Below are 24,743 nucleotides of genomic sequence, written 5' to 3' on the forward strand. Positions count from 1 at the left end.
TAACTCAATATGTTGAATCTTTTGTTATTATCATATCCTCACAAGATTGTAATTATTTTAATTATAATATTAGAGGAGTGCCTAAATTATTACTGCTCCGCTTTTTAGTTGTCCAATTTTATTTTTGTGTAGTTAAATTAATCAAAATTTGATCGAAATTTATTATTATTTTATAAGAATCAAATAAAAAATACCATAGTTCAGTCCGTAAATATTCTAATTTTTACTTTACTTTTTATTTTCAGTAATTTTTTTAATATTTTTGTTAAAATTTGTATTTATATATTAAAATTTTGAATTTCTTGTTAGATAAAATATAATTTATAAGTTATGGTTTACCAAACACATTACTAATTTATAAGTAAAATTATCCAAACGTCTAAATAACTTATAAGTTAAAATTTTCATATCGCTTATATGACACTTTTTAACTTTAAATGATAAGTTATTTTTTTATGAAACCCCAAACATGTCCGATATTGTGAAGCAGAAGTTGAATGTTGAACTTGGTGATGAAGGTAATGAGGAGGATATAGAGTTTTTTTCCAAGGATAAAGTAGAAAATGGAAAGATTGACGAGGAGAATGAGCAGAATGTTGATTTCACTGATGATGAGGCATTTATGGTTGACGCTAATCAGGAGCTGAATGATTCTAAAGGGTTAAAATGGGATGGTTTGTCCAGTGTTTGTCAATTAGAGGTAGGATCAATAACTAACATTGTAGCATATTGACGAGTTGATGAAATCCCTATTGCTGAATGAGGTGAACTGGCCCTTCATGGACTACGAATGTCGAAAGAAAATGCAAGAGTGTCTATCTCTTATGTAATTCAAGGAAATTTTAAAATTCCATTCCCTGTTGGAGATGAAATTGTTACCGTGAAGCAATCAATAGGTTCTTTTATTGCATGGCCGAGGGATCCGGTGGTGGGAAACACAAGCACTGCCCCGGTTTTGTCTACTCAAAAGGTAAAAAAAATTGTGATGATCGTTTGCGTAATTGACCCCTTTTTTAGGTTTTACTATGTTGATGCGTATTTTCTTTTCTTTGCAGAAATTTAAAAAGTGTGGTTCAAAGAAAATGAAGAATCATGTAATGGTAGATGATGATGGCTTGGAGGTTGAGCTTCAAGTAGATATGGGTGGAAATTATCTGTCATCTTTAAAAAGGTTGTGGACGTGAGCATGACAATTACTTTTCAATTAAATAAACAAGCCTTGCTGTAAAAAAGAAGCAGGCGATCTTTCTGCAAGATATACATAAACGTGCGCTAGAGGTGAAATGTTTGGCTGTAATAGCCATATTCATTCAGTAAGTTTCTAGATACAAATGTTTTTTTTAATAATTGTCCTGAATTAATATGAGTGAATTCTTGTGTTAATCATTCTCTCAATAAAATGAGAGAAATATATAACTATTGTTTAATTTTATTTACAGTTTCTTTTATGAGCATGTAAACACTACAAGAAAAAAGGCTAAATTCGACCGAAAAAAATCGGTCGAATTTAGCTTATTTTGACCGCGCGCGGTCGAATTTAACTAAATTCGACCGATTTTGAATCGGTTGTAATAAAGGGAGTCAAATTTAGGAGTTCGGTCGTATTTAACTAAATTCGACCGGCTAATTACGACCGGATATTTAAGACCGCTTAAATTCAACTGAAAAAATACGACCGAGAACAGTCGAATTTAATTTTTCACCTAAAATTTGAAAATCTCTCCCAAATAATTAAAATTTTTTAAAAATTTAAAAATCCCTCCCAAACAATTACATTTTTTGAAAAAATTTAAAAATACCGCCAAAATATTAAGTTTGACCATATGCAATCAAAAATTAATTTCAACTATTTTTGGTTGCAACGTAAATTCAACCGAATTCGATCAATTTTAACAAACCGTTTTTAAAAAAAAACAGCAAAAATTGCTGCTCCGCACAAAGAAAACCAAAGGTCCAAAATTTTATAAATGTTGCGTTTTGTTTTAGAGAGGAATCCAATCGATTCATCCTTTATTCAATTTTTTTCCATAGCTCCTTCTGGAAGGACAATTTACTGAATTTCAATTCTTTACTGTAATGTATTGACTATGTACAGACAAGGGCCTTTGGTCCAAACAAATTTTTAGTTAGTAGTACTTGTTTATCAGAGAAAAATAATCAAAATGACACAAAAGGCTTATGCTATTTCCAGCAATAAACTGTTATAAAATAACACAAAGTGGCTGATGGACCAAATTAACAAGATTTGAGCTTTCATAGGTACAAAAATATTCATGTACACATTCTGAAAACCAACATCTTCAGGAACAAGTAGACAATTAGTCCTCCAACAACAACAAAAGCGCCAGGAACAATAAACGACCAACCCCGTCCATACTCCAAAATACACGCAGCAAGCAAAGAACCACTAAAACCAAAAAGCGTGAACATATATGTTGGATTATTTGTTTAATCTAAACATATTCTATTTATGGGAGTTTTATTTATTTGGTTGAATAAAGTCTGTTATAGACGTGATGTATGGGCTCAATGCATGGGCTTGATTAGGTCAGAGTTTGTTCAGTTAAAATAGGAGTCATGGAGGTAAATGGGGTATGTAGTTCCTTGTTTATCTCTTCTTTGATGTAGTTTAAATTCCCGTTGTTTTCATTCTCAAAAACTATCTCTTCAATAGTAAGTATTTTGTTTTCCATGCAATATTCATAAGCAAACTTACATAGTTATCTAATATCTGGTATCAGAGCCTTTCTATTTCCCATACATCCAAACCCAGAACTTATCACCTGATGGCAACGGAGGCGACTACAAAGGGCAAGGAAGGGTCATTTGGTTTAAGTTATCCGTTACTCACAAAAACCAACTACACAGCCTGGGCTATGAAGATGAAGGTTTTTATGCAAGCGTATGGCGTGTGGGAGGCCATAGATCCAAAGGACCCTAAGGTTGCAGCTGAGGAGAAAGCGGACAAACGAGCTTTGGCCATTATACATCAAGGGATCCCTGAGGACTTACTTCTATCCATCGCAGACAAGAAAACTTCTAAGGAGGCATAGGAGGTCATAAAAACTATCCACCTGGGTGCAGACAAGGTGAAGAAGGCAAAGATCCAGACTCTTAAATCGGAATTTGAGGTTCTATCCATGCGAGAAAGTGAGGAGCTTGATGAATTTTACATGAGACTGAACGCCCTGGTAACTAACATTAGGGCCTTGGGGGAGAGCATTGAAGAAGCATACGTGGTCAAGAAGATTCTACGTGCTGTACCTGGTAGGTTCCTACAGATAGTATCAGCCATAGAGCAATTTGGTGATCTTGAAACAATGTCTGTAGAGGCGATAGTTGGATCCCTGAAAGCCCATGAGGAAAGAACACGCGGCCAACAGGAGAAAGGTGGAGAACAGAAACTTCTCTTGACCGAGAAAGAATGGGGAAAGCGAGAACGCAAAGAGGGACAACTACTTCTCACATGAGAAGAGTGGTTAAAACGGGCTGGGAAAGGTGTGAATGGTACTGATTCAAGAGGTGGCAGAGACTTCAGTCGAGGCAGCAGAGACAGGAGTAAAGTGCATTTCTTCAATTGCAACGTGCTTGGCCATTACAAATCTGAATGTCGTAAGGCCAAGCGAGAGCAGAGGAATGAGGTAAATCTAAGCCAAGTCGAAGATGATGAACCTACTTTACTCTTGGCCAAGTTTGATAACAATGAAGGGAAAATGATTCTCCTAAACGAAGCAGGCCTGACTCCAAAACTGAGCAATAATAGAAATGATCGTATGGCTGAGTCCAGTATATGGTATCTTGATAACGGGGCCAGTAATCACATGACTGGTCTACGAAGTATATTTGAAAACCTAGACGAGACTGTGGCTGGAACGGTACGGTTTGGGGATGGTTCCACGGGTAACATTCAGGGAAAAGGCTCAGTCACCTTCACTACTGAAGATGGAAGGAAATGCATGCTAAGAGAGGTATATTTTATTCCGAATTTATGCAACAACATAATCAGCTTAGGACAATTATCTGAAAATGGTAGTAAAGCTCTTATCAAGGGCGAGTTTTTGTGGGTTTACGATGCCAAAGATAGACTTGTGCTGAGAGTTAAGAAATCTGCAAATAGATTGTATAAGCTGTTTGTTAAAGATAATAGAGATGCATGCTTTCTAACCAAAACTGATGAGAAAACATGGCTGTGGCATTCGCGGTTAGGTCATATAAATTTTCAATCTATGGTTCTTATGTCTAGAAACAGTTTGGCTCTAGGTTTACCAGTGTTTACTCAGCCCAAGGAAGTGTGCACAGGCTGTTTGTTGTCTAAACAGACTAGACGTCCGTTTCCCTCTCAAACAGACTTCATGGCGGAAAAGAAATTGGAGTTAGTACATGGTGACATGTCCAATTTCCCCATGTACTCTCTCTGGGAATCGATATTTTTTACTGTTGGTGGACGATTTCAGCCGCTCAATATGGGTGTACATGCTCAGGACCAAAGATGAGACGTTTGGGTATTTCAAAAAATTTAAGGCAATAGTGGAGAAAGAAGCAGGAAGTGGAATAAAGATACTACGCACAGACAGAGGGGGAGAATTCTGCTCACAAGAGTTCAAAAACTTCTGCGACATGACAGGCATCACTCGCCATTACACAGCTCCATACTCTCCTCAGCAGAATGGCGTCGTGGAGCGTCGAAATAGAACTGTGGTAGCTATGGGACGTAGTCTGTTGAATGAAAGAAAGTTGCCTGCCTACATGTGGGGAGAGGCTATTAGACATGCCGTCTATCTACTTAATCGAGTACCCACAAAAGCAGTAAAAGGTGCTACACCATACGAGGCCTGGACAGAGAAGAAGCCACAGCTTGACTATCTGCGAATCTTTGGGTGTATCTGCCATATGAAAATTCCCAGCGTGCATACTAAAAAGCTAGATAACAGGTCACAATGTGTAGTGCATCTGGGTAGAGAATCTGGAACAAAAGGATACCGTCTTTACAACCCTGACACGCATACAATCCATGTAATGTGGTGTTCGAGGAAGCAAAAGGGTGGGACTGGAATAAGTCACATTCTGAAGGAACTATTCCATCATCTACCATCATGGTCACAGGTCATGAAGTTGGGAGTCACGACTTCGAGGGAGAAGGCTCTGACAGTGAGCATTTTGGTGCAATAGAGGAGGATCAAAATAGTGGGACAACGACACCACCAGGAGGCTCTAGTGCAGATATGTCACCAATTTTCCGAAGCCCACATGACACTCCAGGTCAAGGTGAAAGTGCACCAATCCTGAATTTGGAAGAGACATATGATGGAAGTGAGCCTCCACACAAGTTCAGGCTCATTTCTGACGTTTACAATGAAACAAAGGACGACGAAAACGACGAAATTTCTGATGAACTGTTACTAGCAGGAATCGATGAACCAACTTGTTACTTGCAGGCTGAGAAAGAACAACACTGGAGAGAAGCTATGGATTGTGAAATCAGGACTATTGAGGAAAATCAGACTTGGGAACTCACAGACTTGCCCCCTGGCCATCGTGCCATTGGATTGAAATGGGTATACAAAACTAAACGAGACACCAATGGCGACATATTGAAGCATAAGGCCAGACTTGTAGCGAAGGGCTACGTGCAGAAGTTTGGCATTGATTTCAATGAGGTCTTTGCCCCTGTAACAAGACTAGAAACTGTTCGACTCTTGCTGGCACTGGCAGCTAACAATGAGTGGGAAGTGCACCACTTGGACGTAAAATCAGCGTTCTTGAATGGTAAGCTGTATGAGGAAGTGTATGTCAAGCAACCCGAGGGATATGAGGTAAAGGGAAACGAGGGGAAGGTTTACAAATTATTTAAAGCTTTATATGGCCTTCGACAAGCCCCACGAGCTTGGTATACACAGCTGAATTTGTGTCTTGAAAAACTTGGTTTCTTGAAATGCCCACTGGAGCACGCTGTGTACACAAGGCGGGAAGGTAATGAATCTTTAATTGTTGGTGTTTATGTAGATGACCTGATTATCACAGGCACTAGTGTGGCAAATATTATGAAGTTCAAAAGGCAGATGAGCCAAGCATTTGAGATGTCTAACTTGGGCAAATTAAGTTATTATCTTGGCATAGAAGTGGAACAAGGTCCCGGTTTTATTCAGCTCAGACAGGTTGCATATGCAAAGAAGGTTCTTGAAAAAGCTGGTATGTCTGAGTGTAACGCAGCAAAATTCCCTATGGAGCCCAAGTTACAGTTATACAAGGATGAAAAGGGCAAACCTGTTAACGCTACCGAGTACAAAAGCACAGTAGGAGGGTTGAGATACCTAGTTCATACACGTCCAGATCTAGCTTATGCAGTCGGTGTGGTGAGTCGTTTCATGGAAAGACCCACGGTACTTCATCAAGGTGCTGTCAAGCGAATACTGAGGTACGTGAAAGGTACACTGAACTATGGTTTGAGATACACAAAAGGTCGAGGAGACTATATGCTATCTGGTTTTTCCGATAGTGATCTAGCAGGCGACTTGGTGGACAGAAAGAGCACAGGGGGAATGGCATTTTACCTCAATGAATCGTTGATTTCCTGGGTATCTCAGAAACAGAGATGTGTAGCACTCTCAAGCTGCGAGGCGGAGTTTATGGCGGCCACGGTCACTGCCTGTCAAGGTATATGGTTACACAGACTGTTAACTCAGATAACAGACATTCAACTAGGGCCTGTGGTCGTGTATATTGACAACAAGTCCGCCATTGATTTAGCACGCAACCCGGTGTTTCATGGGCGTAGTAAGCACATTGACGTGCGCTATCATTTCATTCGAGATTGCGTGGAAAAAGGTCTGATTATTATCAAGCACGTGAGTTCGGATCAGCAGCGAGCAGATGCATTAACAAAGCCTATGTCCGTGGTTAAGTTTGAAAGGATGCGGGAGTTGCTAGGTGTCAAGGATCTAAACCATGTTTAGATTAAGGGGAAATATGTTGGATTATTTGTTTAATTTAAACATATTCTATTTATGGGAGTTTTATTTATTTGGTTGAATAAAGTCTGTTATAGACGTGATGTATGGGCTCAATGCATGGGCTTGATTAGGTCAGAGTTTGTTCAGTTAAAATAGGAGTCATGGAGGTAAATGGGGTATGTAGTTCCTTGTTTATCTCTTCTTTGATGTAGTTTAAATTCCCGTTGTTTTCATTCTCAAAAACTATCTCTTCAATAGTAAGTATTTTGTTTTCCATGCAATATTCATAAGCAAACTTACATAGTTATCTAATAATATAAAATAAAAATATATGGACGGAAAAGAGGAGATAGAGAGGGGAGAGACAGAGGGAGGGAGAGAGAGTACAATTTATCGGCTTCTCGGGATCAGAAAGTTGCCATGACCTTATTTTATCTGCTCATACTTGCTACAATTAAGAGAGAGAGAGAAAGAGAGAAAGTGACATTGCATTTTTCAGCTATAGATAAGACGGTTTTGCTTGCTTTCATCAAAGATCAATATGATGCACACCAAATGTTTGTGTAAATATGTGTAAGAGCTTAAAAGCCCTGGTTTAAGAGGTAGCTGTGGTTTTAGTCGATTATGGGGTTTTGAGCCCGTGAGAGAGAGAGAGATGGAGAGTTGATAATTGGAGAGATAGAAGATTGAGGCGTACATCAGGAGAGGTTATAAGGATTGTAGGGTTTCAACTATCAAACATGCTTAAAATTTGGGACTAAAATTTGGGCCTAAAATTTGGCTTATTGGGTAAAAAAGTTTGTCGGTCAATAATGAATTTTTAATAAATAAAAAAATTATAATATATTATTTTAGTGTCATGTTTAAGTTTTAAGTTTCAAAAACAATTGTTTTTAGTTTTTGAAGTTGGTGAATCTTGAATAAAATATTATTTATTTATTCTATCCGATGAATTTGAATAGACTAAACATAAAAAATATATTTTATTTTACTTTATTATTTTAATATTTCAAGGATTTTTTATATTAATAATTGTAAATTAGGTTAAAATAATATTATAATACTATATAATTAGGTTAAAATATAGAAAGGGGAGAGACAGAGGGAGGATTTAAAATTTAGTTGTACCTTATTTGTTAAAATAATTAGATTTTATGATTCAAAAATTTTGAAATTTTGCACCTAACATTTTCTTTTAACTATTTTAATTTATGTGCGGTTAAATCGTTCGATATTTATTCCGAACTAAAGTATCATTCTAGGGTTGGATCTCAGTTAATGTAATATGTCATTCAGCGTAATTGTAACTTTTGCATAATTTTGATCGATATTATCATAAACAAAGTAAAATATAATAATATATAAACATGTGATATAGTTTAGATAAGATATAAAAATTAAAATAAATATAAATTCAAAAAATTATAATATAACTTAAAATATAATTTCAATTAAAAAAAATTAAAGATATTCTTATTAGTGATATAACCAAAGTTTCAAAGGAAAATAATTTTATTTGGTTTGCCGTTTTAAATGTCAAACATGAGTTTGACTAGTACAACTACATAGTGTTTAGTCGTGAATTGGTGTTTTGATATTTTTAAAAATATCAATATGACTAGTACAGCTACCTAATGTTTAATTCTGAATTAGTGTTTCAATTTTTTTTTTAAATTCATCGATCCAACCGTATGGATGTCAATAGATATATATATTAGTGTTACAACAAAAGTTTCAGATCAAAATAATTTTATTTGGTTTGATATTTTAACAGTCAAACATCAATTTGACTAGTACAACTACATAGTGTTCAGTCCAGAATTGGTGTTTCGATTATTTTAAAAATATTTTTTATCGATCCAACCGTATGGATGTCAATATATATATATATATATTAGTGTTACAATAAAAATTTAAATCAAAATAATTTTATTTGGTTTGACATTTTAACAGTCAAACATCAATTTAACTAGTACAACTACATAGTGTTTAGTCCTGAATTGGTGTTTTGATTTTTTTAAAAATATTTTTCATCGATCCAACCGTATGGATGTCAATAGATATATATATTAGTGATATAACAAAAGTTTAAGATCAAAATAATTTTATTTGGTTTACCATTTTAACAGTCAAACATCAATTTGACTAGTACAACTATATAGTGTTTAGTCCTGAATTGGTGTTCCGATTTTATTAAAAATATTTTTCATCGATCCGATAGTATGGATGTCAATATATATAAATTAGTGATACAACAAAAGTTTCAGATCAAAATAATTTTATTTGATTTGCCATTTTAAAAGTCAAACATCAATATAACTAGTACATCTACCTAGTGTTTAATCCTGAATTAGTGTTTCAATTTTTTTTTTTAAATTCATCGATCCAACCGTATGGATGTCAATAGATATATATATATTAGTGTTACAACAAAAGTTTCAGATCAAAATAATTTAATTTGGTTTGATATTTTAACAGTCAAACATCAATTTGACTAATACAACTACATAGTGTTTAGTCCTGAATTGGTGTTTCGATTATTTTAAAAATATTTTTTATCGATCCAACCGTATGGATGTCAATAGATATATATATTAGTGTTACAACAAAAGTTTCGGATCAAAATAATTTTATTTGGTTTGACATTTTAACAGTCAAATATCAATTTGACTAGTACAACTACATAGTGTTTAGTCCTTAATTGGTGTTTTGATTTTTTTAAAAGTATTTTTAATCGATCCAACCATATGGATGTCAATAGATATATATATTAGTGAGATAACAAAAGTTTGAGATCAAAATAATTTTATTTAGTTTGTCATTTTAACAGTCAAACATCAATTTAACTAGTACAACTACATAGTGTTTAGTCCTGAATTGGTGTTTTGATTTTTTTAAAAATATTTTTCATCGATCCAACCATATGGATGTCAATAAATAAATATATTAGTGATATAACCAAAGTTTCAGGTCAAAATAATTTTATTTAGTTTGCCATTTTAAAAGTCAAATATCAGTTTGACTAGTACAACTACATAGTGTTTAGTCGTGAAATGGTGTTTTGATTTTTTTAAAAATATTTTTAGCGATCCAACCGTATGGATGTCAATAAATATATATATTAGTGATATAACAAAAATTTCAGATAAAAATAATTTTATTTGGTTTGTCATTTTAAAAGTCAAGCGTTAGTTTGACTAGTATAACTAACTAACATCAATTTTATTTTTTTAACAAATAAAGAAATTTGAAAATTCTTAAACCGCATAATTTATTTTTTCAAGAACTAAATTTTTTTATATGGATAACTTTTATTTTCTCCCATATTCATAATTTCAAAATATTCACTAACATTTAAATAAATTTTTTTATTAAAAATTAAAATTCTGAAAAATTCTAAATACAACCGAATTCCATTGAAATATAACTTCGAAATAGGCGGGAACTTTCTCTCACTTTTATTTTAAAAATTTTAAAAATTTCCCGCCAATTTTAAGTAAAAAAATTGACCGAAATCGGTTGAATTTAGGATCCTCAAATAAATTACTTTGCGGAAAAATTCTCTTCAATTTTTATTGGGGCTAAATTCGACCGAAAATTTTTTTGGTTGAATTTAGGGTCTAAATTCGACCGTTTTAATTTCGACTGTTTTAATTTCGACCATTTTCGGTTAAAATTAGTTGTAAATACGACCGTTTAAATACGACCATTTGAATTCGACCGAGGCCGGTCGAATTTAGCCGTGTCTACAGGATTCGACCGCATAACACCGGTCAAATTTAAATGAGTTGTATTTAACCTTGTTTTCTTGTAGTGAAAAAAGAATTGAATGACCAATTTGATAGCTTTTGTCGATCCTGGTATGGTTGGCGCCATTGGATGTGGAAATACAGAGGAGAGGTCGCGTGCGCTTGCCAACAGGTTCATCAATGCTAAGGATGGGCAATTCTTTCTTATTCCTTTCATTAATGTGTATGCATTTCTTAATTTTAAAAGTACTTGTAATTTTTTTTTATTTTCATGTGTTTTTAGTGACTTTAAGTAGATTTTGTAGTATATTTTTTTTGACCAGCACTTTAAATTTGGTAACTTGTAATTTGTTAAATAAATAAAATTTAAAATGGATATAATTAAACTGATTAATATTTTTCACAAATTACCTTGCAGATATATTTAGGTAATACTTGACTACATAATTCAACTTCTAAATAACACATTTTCTCATGTTCAGGTAGGAATCATTGGTCATTGACTGTTGTTGTTCGTATGACAGAGGTATTATACCACATGGACGGTCTTAAATGCATTTTGGTAGATTTAAACTTTTTTGTTTTAGTTCCATAAAGATGTCAAAGGGAGGCTGCATAGGGTTGCAAGGAAGAAAATTATGTGGGAGAATATGGCGGTAATTTTTTTTCCAATAAATTTCTCATTAATGCAAGTAAAGATGTGTAGTTACTTTAATTTTGTATTATAACAGGGAGTTCATTTGCAGGCACGGGTCCCGGACTATGGCTTTTTTGTCATTGTATATATGAAAGAAATCCGGTTACCATAAGGAGCTTGAATTTGTGGCTAAGGTTTGAATCTCAATTGGTTTAATTTCTATTTTATAGTTTTGTTTTTACTGTTGAGACATCGGCGTACAAAGTTTTTGTTTAATTTTTAGTTAATTCGTAGAGGCAACTTGGATGACATAAACGCGATCAAGATGGACTTTGTTAAATATTTTATAAAGCGTTATTCATCTTAAGTTAATTTTTCAAACATTTTATAAATAATGTGTGATGGTAAGTTGAACCAGTTTATTTTGGTATGCACATTAGTCGTTAAGTGCAAACTATTGCACATGTACAGTCATTAAAGATGGTGGATGTTTTGGTCGTTAAAGTTGGTTGATGTTAGGTCGTTTGGTGGATGTTATATTATTTTACTTATCGTTGAACTGAGATCTTTTGTAAGGTTTGGTTAACTGTGAATGGTATGATATTTATTGGATGGTATTGTTATCGATATGGTATATTTTTCTAATTAGACGGTTTGCTTTCAATTTTGTAATTTGTATTTAGAAAGGCTTTACAGTAGTGGAATATATATATAACCATTGCAATGTCAGTTAGACAAAGGTTCACTTAGAAACAACAATTATGCTAAGTTATTGTAGATAACAGTTGCCACAAAAATGAGTCATTGTGTTTACATTCGACAATGAAGTTTTCTTAGTCATACACTTGTATACAAATATTAAACGATTGTGCCATTGAAACTTATACAATGGATAAAATAGTAGACAATATTGTATGATCAAAGGCTTAGAACACTCTGGGATCATTTAAAGCAATAATAAGCGATGCTCATACAATATCTTTGTCGTTCAAAAACTATTGTAGCGAAGCTGAAGCACAATATAAGAAAGGAACCATTTTCCTAAATAACTCATACAATGTTTTGATTTGTATAATCTGTTGTCTTATAATATGAATCAGAAGCATAAACTCTTGTTGGATTAAACTTTGATAACACTTTATCGAACCATTGTCCATCTGTAATGCAACAATGGTGGCAAAATCATTGTATTACAAAATAACAAAAGGCCTTTCCCGTTGTGTGAATTTAGACAAAACTTTTAAAAAATGTTGTATGACAACATTGTTACAATTGTGTAGAAATATTGTCTGAGCATAAAGAGACCGCAACTCGTTAGGCAACTAAAAAATTATCTTTCAGACAATGGTTGAAAACTAATGTCTAATTCATAATCCTTGTAGTGATTTTTTAGCCACTAGGTCAGTTGTGTGTCTTACTTGATTTTTTTTTACCAATGCAACACTTTATTTGAATGATAGTCAAACCACTACACAATTGTCTATTATCTTAGTTTTTGTAAAAAAGTTTAAGTAGGGAAGATATATATATATATATATATATATGTGCGCGCGTGTGTGTAATATCGGGGAAACTTATGTGAATATTTTATGATAAAATAAATAAATATTATGTGTTTATATGAATTTAAAATGATTATTGTCATGTTATGATATGTTATAATTGTTATCTATGGCTCCGCGAGGATGAGAAAATTTTTCGATTAATTGTTACGTGTTTAAAATGCATTTATATTAATTGATACGTAATCTGGACCCGTGTTTATTTGCATTTTTATTGAGGTACTTGTTTTATTATGTTTTGTGTACGTTTGAAAGTATTTTATGTGTTTTCGGGGTTTTCTGTTAATTTAGGTAACGTTTCAGTTTCTCAAAAAGCAACAAACCGAGACCCCACCGGGATGTCAAATCCCACAAAATTCATATTTTTATTTTTATAAAATTATACACATTTCAAATATTCAAATTTTTTGCATTTTTCTGTTATAAATAATTTTTGGGGAATTTTGACATGAATTTTTTTATTTATTGGATTTAAAAATTATTCCCCATAATTATTATTTTTCGGCCTAATTATTTTAATTATAGGAATAAAACACCCTTAATTGATTTTGGATGTATAATTTCCTGATTAATATAAATAGATGGAATCTTGTTTTATTTTATATATTTTTCATATAATTACAAAATATTAGAAAAATCAGATACGGTGATTTTGGGGGTGACAATTCGTTCTTGAACTTCATCTTGCGATTCCGGAAGATTGAATCAACCGTTTTTGACGTTCTACATATCAAATTGAAACTCTCATCGAGCCCGTTCTTTTGATACTAGATTCATCAACTAAGGTTGAGTATTTCTCAAAAAACAATTTTGTTCATTTTGGACGAATTTGAGTTCAGTGTTTCTAATAATTTTTGGTTGTTGTTAATGTCATAGGTAGCTTTAACACGATGATTGTAGTCAATATGTGCTATTAAATCATGTGTTGTAGTTCGGGATTGTTTAAGTAGAGTTTTTAGTTTTGTTAGTTTTATTTTATTTTGATTTTCTGATTTGTATGATAATTGTTGAATAATTATGATGATAGGGATACCTTTTACATGTTTTTAGCTTCGTGTTGATATATAAGTTGCAAGATTTGGTGGAGTTTTGAGTAATTTCGAGTTTTGGACGGAGTTATTCATCAGAGTTCTTGTGATTTGGCCGGAATCATTGTTGTTTTCGTTGTTTGTTGTTGCTGTGTTATTCGAATTGTTGGGTTAAATTGTGACATGAATATGTCGAAACCCATTCGAAAACGTGATGTTTTGAGTACTTGAGAGCTTCGCCGGAGGGTTGCCGGATTCCGGTCAAGTCGCCGGAGAAGATGATCGGAATCTGGGCACCATTGTTATGTTCTTCAAGCATTCGTGCTTAAGAACAGTGTTTGATCTGAATTTTTGACTTGGTCAAAATTGAAAAGCGTTTCTTGTGATTTATTTTTAAAAATAAATCAAAAATATCATTTAATTCCAAAAATTATTTTAAATTCCTAAAAAAATATTTTCTTTTATTATTTTCAAAAATCTGAAATTTTATTCATTTATTTTTTATTTAAATTGATTATTTATTTTGATAATAAATCAGTTTATTTAGATAATTTGTATTAATTTTATTTTAATTCCAAAAATTAAGGAAAAGTCATTTTTTATTCTGATTTTTCCTAAATAATTATTTAAAAATTATTTTAAGCTTTTAAAAATATATTTAAGTATTTAAAAATTAATTAATATCATTATTGATTGATTTATTCTTATTTTATTCATAATAAATAAATCGTTCGTCCGTTTAATACGAAACGAACGCGTCTAGACTCAGAAAAATATTCCACTTTCAACAAAATACTTTCGAGACCTAATTTCTTTTATATTGAAAGGTCATTTGATTCGCGAGTCAGCCTGAGTCGGTATCCAATTCTAAAAGCACTGAGTCCTATCTTTTGACGACCTGACTTATATGTTACATGAATTATGTGATTACATGTTGTATGAATAACATGATTACGTGTTATATGATATGCATGCTATCTGTTTATAGTTTTAAAATACCATGATTAGTTATAAACGATTGGGTAGATGTAAGGACGTATAGCTACGTTGATTGAGTTTGATTCTGTTAATTGGGATAGTCTTTTTATTTATAGAAACAAGTAGCAAGGAGCGTAGTCAACTTTTAGACGGAGTTGATAACCAGCAGTTAGAAGCCGAGATTATAGTGAAAAGTTATTGAGCAAACCAGGAAAGTTTTCTATACTATTCTAATTTCAGAATAGTTTATCATTCTACTTATCAGATTGTTAATTATATCATGCAAGGATTCTCGAACCTCCTTGTGTTATATTTCAAGTACTGTTTTCCTATTCTAAGTTCAGAATAGTTAAATGTTTTCACATTTCACTGCTCATCACCCTATACAGTGGAACTTTGTGATGAGAATAGCGAATAACAATTTGTTCAAGTTATTTCGCCATCAGTTGTTGCGATTACTCCGGACCATGTGAAATGGGGAGTTAAATGGATAAGGATGTCATTGATACAATTCCTTTAATCAAAATTGTTTTGTGAATTGGTTATTGGTTAGCATAAGAGGTCGAGGCACCGGTCCGGCGTGAGCTATTATACGAAAGTGTAATATCTTACAAGGCGGGTATATGCCTTTTTTTGGAAATCCTATAGGTACGGTATGACTGCGGGATACCGATACTTATATTTACGATATGGGTGGGGGATACCGGTGTTATTTCATGACTGATCATCAGGAACAGCATAGTGCATAATTGTCTTTTGTTAAAAATGTCACTTTAATATTAAAGCTTATATCAGCTTCTGGTTTTACTCAGATGTTGCTGTTGTTCAACTATAAGCTATATACTGATTGCTGACCATTTTTCCGCTCATACTTATTTATTCCTCTGATTCTTTCAGCTAAGCCAGAGCAGGCTTGAGTTCCAGGTTTCACCAAAAGTTGTGTACTTTTAAATAGTTTGGTGTGTTTTCCATGTAGACTGTTTTGGGACGTTTGACTAGTCTAGAGGTTTGTAATAAAATCTAAGCAGTTTGTAAAACTAAATAGACTTGTGGGTTGTAATAATAGTTGTTTTGTATTAGTGCTTGTTTCATACTATAATCTTTGATTGATCCAGTTGCATGCAAGGGGTCATATTTATTATTTTATTCCGTTATGTCTATCATGTTATGGCTTATCGGTCAGCGACTCCCAAATCTAGACCCCGAATTTGGAGGGCGTCACAATATATATATATATATATATATATATATATATATATATATATATATATATATATATGCGACGCCATAGTTTTAGCTAGATTGTTTCTATGAGGCTGTGATTGTTGTGTGATATAATGTAGTTTTTCTAGTTAACGTGACAAGGTATTTCACCTATTACGAGGTGGTTGTGGTTGTATGTAGATATTGCATTAGTGGCAAGTATAAAACATGTATGTTGCATATTTAAGTATTAAATAAAGAAGGAAATCCATATATTTATTAATTTCATTTTATTATTTTTTTAGGTTTCGGTGTAAATGAAATATTCTAGGAAAGTATGTATTGTTGAAGCACTTGCTGCTCCAAGCATCCACCACCAGGGATATGAAATTATGAAGCTAGATCAAATAATTATAATCCATATTTTACTGATGTATTTCATGCTATAGCTACAAGAAAAAGTACGCACTCTGGCAAATAACTTTCTAGAGGAGGTTAAAAAAAAATTGCTTCCCCCGTCAAGGAAAAAAGTATATGTATGATGATTTAATTCAGGTCTAGAGAAGGATAAAGGTTCGTTTTCAGAAAAAAAGAATTGTGAGCTACACTTGTTCACCGTAAAAGGAACGATTTTTTGTGAAAAATTAGTTGTTACTACCTAATTTTATTATGAATTTGTACGAGACAAGATGACTTTATTAGCTTTACTCTTATATTTTATGTATTGTTTGCTATTTTATGATATTTGGAATCTATTTGAATTACGTGGATGTTATATGAGTTGTTATCATAGATATTGTTGTAACATGGGTTGCGCATTTTCTATTTTATAATTATTCTTTTAGGAATATTGAAAGTGATACTGATCATTAAAAAAATATATTATAGTTGACAAATATGTGTGTTCTAGGTAAGTAATGATCCATAAACATAAGTACAGTTAGCGAGGCAACGATGAACAATGATACAATACCTCAGCCCATGGCCTTCTTCACATGGGACTTACCATAAAAAGTTTCATTTATTGGTTCATTGTCGTAAGCCCCTTCTATTTCTCATTTTGCACTCTTTTTTTTTTGTTGCTAAATTGCGATTTTATAAAGAAAAAAGAGAAGAATATACAAGGGATTCACCCTATGATCTATGACAGGCCATAGAAAAGACTATCTATAATAAATCTCTGGGAGAGATTGGAGATAGAAAGTAACAAAAACAACCTAACAGCAGCAATTACAAGCGGACAAAATTGTCTAAATCAGGCCTATTACGGGTAACAAAACTATACCAACCAGAAGCACTAAGTCTAGTTTTGACATCAAGGACAATCCCTTGCAGGAGCTTTGATGGACCAAAGATACCCTTATCATGCACCCTTGCATTCCTTTCCCTCCAAATATGATAGCAATAAACCTGTGCATACCAGAGAGCAATGGTTCCTTTCTTCTTATCCTTCAGCTCAGTTAAGCTAACCAGGAATTCAACCCAAGAATGATAAGAAACCGGGATGTCAAAAAGCCTAACTATTTGTATCAAGATCCACTTACTGTACGTACAGTGAAGAAACAAGTGACTAGTAGTCTCTCTACCCAGGATACAGAAAAAGCACTGTTGAGTACTAGAAAGACCAAATCTGTGCAGTCGAGCCAAAGTACTGATCCGATTTAGACCAGTGAGCCACTGGTGATGAGCATATTTGTTAACCTGAAGTCTATGCCATACAACTTTGTGCCAAGGGACCAAATGACCTGTGTTTCGAATGGAGGACCAGATATGCCATGTTTTTATTTTAGAAGCATCCAAACCATCCCATAAAATATGATCACGACCACTCGAATGAATAGGAGGAAGATTATGATCCTCAAGCCAGCTGGTGAGTAAAAAGTCTGTATGGTGAATTCTGCTATTAGGCCTCGGTAAAGACCAAATTCCTGAATTGATGACACAAGCGACTGTTGCATTAGCAGAGAGAAAGCATTGGCTAATGATAGGAGCAGTAACTGAGTTTGCAAGACAATAAGAGTTTCAACACGGTTCAAACCAAAGAGAAATCGAGGTTCCACTAACAATATGGTAAGTGATGAACTGTAAAGCCATAACTGGAAGTTTAAGAACTTGCCTCCAGATCCACGAGCAGTCAGTGGGAATATCCATAATCCAGAAATTCCTATGCTTCAACACTGTCTTGTTCACCCAAGAAGCCCACAAAGAACCAGAGTTAGTAACAATTCTGATCAAGTGGTGAATCAAACTCAATATTTTCCTTGGAGATCACTCTCCAAAATAAATATTTGAATTACTACAAACCTCGTTACTTACGTTTTCGCAACTCCGATAATTTTAATAAAAGCACAAACAGAAAGTTTAACCAAGTCCTCGAAAGATTCGTACGATGCGTGATGATTGAACGCGATCCAAACCCTAATTTCTGCAAGGCGCATCTCAGAATTTTAGATGCTTTTGTTCCCAAATTACACTTATACTCAGAGACTAGAATATTCTGATCGACGGTTGATTTGATTGATGTACCGCCACCCTCCGATTTTGGTAAGTCAGAAAAGAAACAATGGTTTGATTGATGCACTGCCACTCTTTAATTTTGGTCATCCAGAAAAGAGACAGATATTCCTCAACCATAATTATCCAAAATGCCAAGCAGGGGTTTGATGATATTGATGAATATAACAGAATTTTGTAATTCATCCATTCAAACCCTGTTAAATTAGAACAAATACTAAAAATAACCGCCATAAAATCCTGTGTAGTCTTGTAATGTCATAATCTTGTTAAACAACATCAATTCATGATAATCTCCAAATCTTGTCCACTTAATCCTCCACCAATTGTCTTTTTTAATTAAAAAAAGTCGTCGCGTCGTGGCAACTGTGTGCAACTGTTTGTCATGGATCATTTTCATAATTATTTCCATAATATACGTTTTTGTTGCCTTTGAATTAACCACACTACGGTATAATATATTCATACGGATAAATTACCTTTTTAGGGTACACTCCGTATTAAAGTATTATTTCCCGGTCAGGGCATTCGTTTTTTGTTATAATCTAGAAACTTCTCTATTACCATCACCTCACATTCACCTCATAGAGAACACAATGAGCAAATATCATAGCCTTGTTTTTCGACATTATCACTGACACAATTTAATAGCACAAGAAAAATTGTAGATGTGTTCCAATCAATAGGCTTAGAATCTTAAAAAAGAAGTGCATTATGGTTTATACAAAAGGGGAAAATGTAACACATTTCAGATGCGGGGTTAGGATAGTATAGATGAGAATTTAAAACATGAAATGGTTGTGTGTGAACACTAAAAGAAAGAAAAAGCCATCCCCATTATGTAATGGAGGATAAAACGGTAATTTCTATTTCCTATGATACTATAATTAATATTTTATTTTAAGGGTGGACGGTTCGATTCAACGTCAACAAAATCTTATATTATGAAAATGGGCCCTCCAAACTGTTTTCGAGGGTCATGGGTCCTTAAAAAAATATTATATCTTGTACTCACACCTGAAAGGGAATTTTTTAAATTACCTTGTTTTTGAAAGTTATTTTCAAAAATAGTCAGAGGTTGCAGAAAAATAGTCAGAGGTTGCAGATATTGCACAAAGTAGCATATGTTGCATATGTTTACAAAATAAATATTTGCCGTTTGGATATTTTTTTAAAAAAATCTATAATATAAATTATACAATATTGCAATCTTCTTTCTTATTAATATAAGTTATCTTTTAGTTAAAAAATATTAAATTTTCATAAACATGGAAAAATACCAATTAAATTTTTTCTTGTAGTGACATTAATACATAAAAAACATTATATATTCGAGTCTAAATAAAATATATAGATAATTAACTAATACACATCCAAAAGTTTCGTGTGTCATTCATTATATTTTTAATTTTAATAAAATATATAAAAAATCATTCACGTTATAATTTTGTGGCATATAACTTGAGTAATATCAATAACATCAAAAGTAAGGTAACTAATTTACTCAACAGGTAAAATTGTGAATTAAAAAAAATTAAAGGTAGGTATCTCTTTACTAATAAATAATATTAATGTCAATTTAGTAGAAGAAAATTATATTAAAAATTGAGAAAATATTAATAACTAATATTTGATTTAAAAAAATAGATGTCAAATGCAACTTAGTTATTTAAAACTCATTTTTCCAAAATCTACAATTTTTACTTTTACTAACTTTTGTAAAGGTCATTTAGTTGATAAATGCCTACTATTTTGGGCTTAAGTTGGAAAAACATAATAGTTTAAAAATATGTAATAACTTTGGGCCTGCTTGTATATGGTTGTACGCTCCATAATAGAGAACATTTTAGATACTTAAATTTTTCATTATATAAGTTCAACCTAACAGTAAAGAGGAGCAAGAGGTTTATTTACAATTATTAACACAAATACATCTTCTTTTAGTTTTTGTTCTCATTTCTCAAAAAAACAAAAATAATTTTCACAAGATCCCTTTTCTCAACAAAATAGTTTCATTTTCACCAAAAAGAAATTTGTAGAGCAAAGAGCGGGCTTATACAAATTCATTAACATTCATACATGTATTTATATATATTTAGCATATTCGGTAATAGTCTGTATCAGGATTAGTTGTTTTGAGTAGAAAACAAATCCCATGCTTTATAGAACATTTTTTGCTGGATTAAGGTAAGTTCTCTTAATCCATGTTTCCTTGCTATATTTTTAATTTATTTTACCATGTTTTCCTCTAATAATTATAATAGATCTTGTAGATTACAATTAATATTAAGGATTTGATTGATATTAAAGAAATATTCAGTAGAAATGATTAATTTAGGATTGAGTATATACAAATTGACACTTGTTATTCATGTATATAAGTAGATATATTTTTATATTTATATTAATTTTCACATTTAATAATTTTATGTCCATAAAATATTTACAGGAAATAATGAAGAAAATGCTCCACAAATATGAAAGCAGATGATGAAAATCATGGTACTTTAACAATATTAGAAATGAATCTTCATTATATAATGTCTATTTGGACTTTATAACGTTTTGGAATTTTTAAATTTTTTTAATATTATTCTTGCTTTAGAGAGACTTGGGCAAACTCGAGTGTCAATTGCAAAGATGATGGCTGTGGCATGGGCTGAGTCATCACCTGTACATGATTTGGAGCCAGGGCGGTGCTAGTGGGGAATTGATGGAAAAGAAGGTCCTTCAGCTTGTAGATGGTACAAATCCTGCAAGTACACTACCACCACAGGAAGTGGTGGATGAAGTTTCTGATAAAACTCAGGTGGTCCACCAAGTACTGCTGAGGAGCCATTCATCATTGTAGGAATATAAGTATAAAGGGAAAATTAATTGAAACATTGTTAAACTATTAGCCTTTTAATTCAAACGTTGCTAAATAGGTCCCTGAATTATTATTTTTTTTTACTTTTTCCGATCCCTCGACATTTAATTTTTTTCTAATTCTCATACTTCCGTATAATGTTGACTTTATTCAAATATGAAGTGGTAAATAAAAAATAAAAAATGCTGAGTTGTATTCTTAAATGGGAGATATGCGATGAAACTCCATGAAATTCACTAATAGACTTAAAAACGTAGAGTTTGCAAATTATGTTTAAAATCTAGTTTACAACTCACCAAACAAACTTTCAAAAGTAGTAAATATTGGACATAATATTCAAAGACTATTATAAAATCATGAAATTTAAACTAACATATCAAGACAACATAATACAAGAATTAAAGAAGTATTTGGTTCAAGTCCCGTTGTTGGCCAAACCGGTTTTAAATGAAACCTTGTGTTTGTACTTGGCTATTTCCGAAAACGACTTGAGCGTTGTGTTGGTAATGGAGGAAGAAGCTAAATGCAGAAACCAATCTACTATATCAGCAAGATTCTACATGGAGCTGAGTTAAACTATTCGACTATAGAAAAATTTTCCCTAGCCCTGATTATGACTTCAAGGAAATTGCATCCTTATTCAAAGTGCATAAGATTAAAGTACTGATAAATCAGCCTTTGAAAAACATCATTCATAGTCCAAAGGCCAGTGGAAGATTAATTAATGGGCAATAGAGTTTGGTGACTTTGACATCAACTATAGACCTTGAACAATAACTAAAGCTCAAGCATTGATCGACTTCGTGTTGAATGTGCCATCGATAACCAAGAAGTCTGGGGTAGGAAGATACTCAAGGAGATATGAATGAAAAAGAGGAAGAGAAGAAATTTGAGACCAAGGAATTTTGCGTGGTCTATTTTGATGGGGCATAAAAAATAAATTCGAGCGGAGATGGGATAGTATTTTAGAGCCCAGATGGTTTCATGATTAAATATGCCATGAAGTTGGATTTTCTTAGTATGAACAAGGAGGTAGAATCTGAAGCTCTGATAGCAGGTCTATGCCTAGATGGAACTGAGAGTTAAAAATTTGAAGTTCTATTGAGATTCAAAGTTTGTGGTGACCCAAGTTAAGGGAGAATTTGAGGTAAGGGATGAAACCATTGCTAAATATGCGAGACTTGTGAGAGCTATGATGAGTCAGTTTTCTTAATGCCATGTTGAGTACATCCCAAGGAAGGAAAATTCTAAGGCAGAAGCGTTGTCTAAGTTTGCTTTATCAGAATTAGAAGAATGTTCTGGAAGTGTGTACTTTCGTGTTTTGAAAAGACGAAGCATTGATATTAAGTTGGTCGCCCCCATTAGGCTTGGAGGTCATGGATTGATCCCATCAAAGCTCACCTTCAGACCGGGTGGCTCCCCAATGGTGTAATGGATTCACGAAGGCTATATGTCTGAGCCTTGAGGTATTCCTTAATAGATGCGATTTTGTATAAGAGATCTTTTGTGATTCCCTATCTAAGGTGCACTACTAGAAAATGGTCAATAGACATCACTCTTTTAACATCAGTTAGAAAAACCACCGACGTAAAAAACACCTTTTACATCAGTTATTTTCAAAATGATATTAAATATATTTTTTACATATGTAATTTAAAAAAACGGTTGTCTAAATGTATTTTTTTCAAAAATAAAAAATTAATTTTCGCATTTGTTATTTTTCAACCGATGTTAAAAGACTCACTTTCTCATCCCCCCACTCTCTCGTCTTCCATCTCATTCACACAATCTCTAATTGAGTCTTTACAAGATCTAATTGAGTCTCTAAAAACTCTATTCTACTCTTTATAAGCTTTGTAGAAACATTGAATGAGTCATGTAACACAAATCAGGTCCAAATTTGTAAGTATTATTGACGTTTATTTTTAGTTTTATTTTCGTTTATTAATTTTCTTATTTGAACAGATTTTACACAAATGAGTTTGGAGATTTTGGAAATTACAGAGCATCGCAAAATAGATTATTCTTATTTTTGGTTGATTTTTGTCGTCTCCGATAAGATCTCAAAGATTTGTATTTTTGACATGCTTTTGATTTAAACTTATCTATTAAGTTCTTGGCATGTATAGTTGTAAATTATAAATATTCTTTAGTTTGTTTCTTATTATTTAGTTTTATTGTCTTTGACGATTTTAATCCTTTTTTGTTTGTAGAACTTGAGATATTTTTTTTCACTGGTACGAACATTTGTACCACGTCGTTGGACTCCAAGCACTGGAGCTAATATTGTGCTGAATGTGACTTTTTGCGGCACAAACGAGGTGAGTGAAGCCTTCCCTGTTTGTGGATGCCTCATAGGTTATGGGGAGGTCAATTATGAACAAGGAAGAGGATGATGATGATATACCACCTATATGCAGGTGAATTTATTGACTTCTGTTTACAATTTTAAGGCTTCAATATTATGATTTGTCGAACATGTTTCTACAGCCTGAAAGAAATGGACACAACCAACATTCTATCCACACGACCATCATTTGAAGAAGATAATTCCAAAAGTAGTGATGAAGGTTCGCCTAATTACCTACTGGACATTTATATTGACACCTACTTGCCAAATTTTTATATTGTTACTTTACTGAATTTGAGCTTCTACACCTTGGCTTCAGTTATGTTATGTACCACTCTTGATTTAAAAGGTAGTCCTTTTGATTTAATGGTCTAAATTTTTAAAAACTTCAAATGCTTCATTTTTTTCTTTCAACAAAAAAATCCACATCTTTCGTGTATAATCATCAACTAGCAAAAGAAAGTACCGATTTCCAGCAGGCGTGCAGGGAGAGATTGGACCGCAAATGTCACCATGTATAAGCTCTAGTCATTCTTTAGATCTCTAACTGGTTTGTGGTGGAAATGCCTTCCTGGGATGCTTTGCCATCAAACACCCTTCGCATATCTTTCTTGATTGCACAATCTTTGGCATCCCGTACACCATTTCATCTCTAGACATCTGACTTAAAGCTTGGAAATTCACATGTCCTAGTCTTGTGTGCCACAGTCGTGAGTTCTCCTCTGCTTTTATTACTAGGCACATGGGTCTGCTTTCCTCCAAACAGATTTTGTATAATCTGTTTACTGATCGTCTTACTCGCATTAACAACCTTTCTTTCTCATCATAGACTGACAGATACTCTCCTTCAATTACCACCTTGTTTTTGTCTTCTGTGAGTTTCCCCAGGCTTATTATATTATT

At 33.0% G+C, this 24,743-nt stretch overlaps 1 protein-coding gene across 1 annotated transcript; it reads right to left on the reverse strand.

Moving 5' to 3' along the window:
- Positions 1-17,337: 17,337 nt before the first annotated feature.
- On the reverse strand, positions 17,338-23,846 carry LOC141674945 (uncharacterized). Its single transcript, XM_074481930.1, has 2 exons — positions 23,744-23,846; positions 17,338-18,104 (listed from the first exon to the last, which is right to left on the reverse strand). Exons 1-2 carry the CDS (start codon positions 23,844-23,846, stop codon positions 17,338-17,340), a joined length of 870 nt encoding a protein of 289 aa, XP_074338031.1.
- Positions 23,847-24,743: the final 897 nt, after the last annotated feature.

Source organism: Apium graveolens, chromosome 1, assembly GCF_009905375.1.
Source record: "Apium graveolens cultivar Ventura chromosome 1, ASM990537v1, whole genome shotgun sequence".
Taxonomy (NCBI): domain Eukaryota; kingdom Viridiplantae; phylum Streptophyta; class Magnoliopsida; order Apiales; family Apiaceae; genus Apium; species Apium graveolens.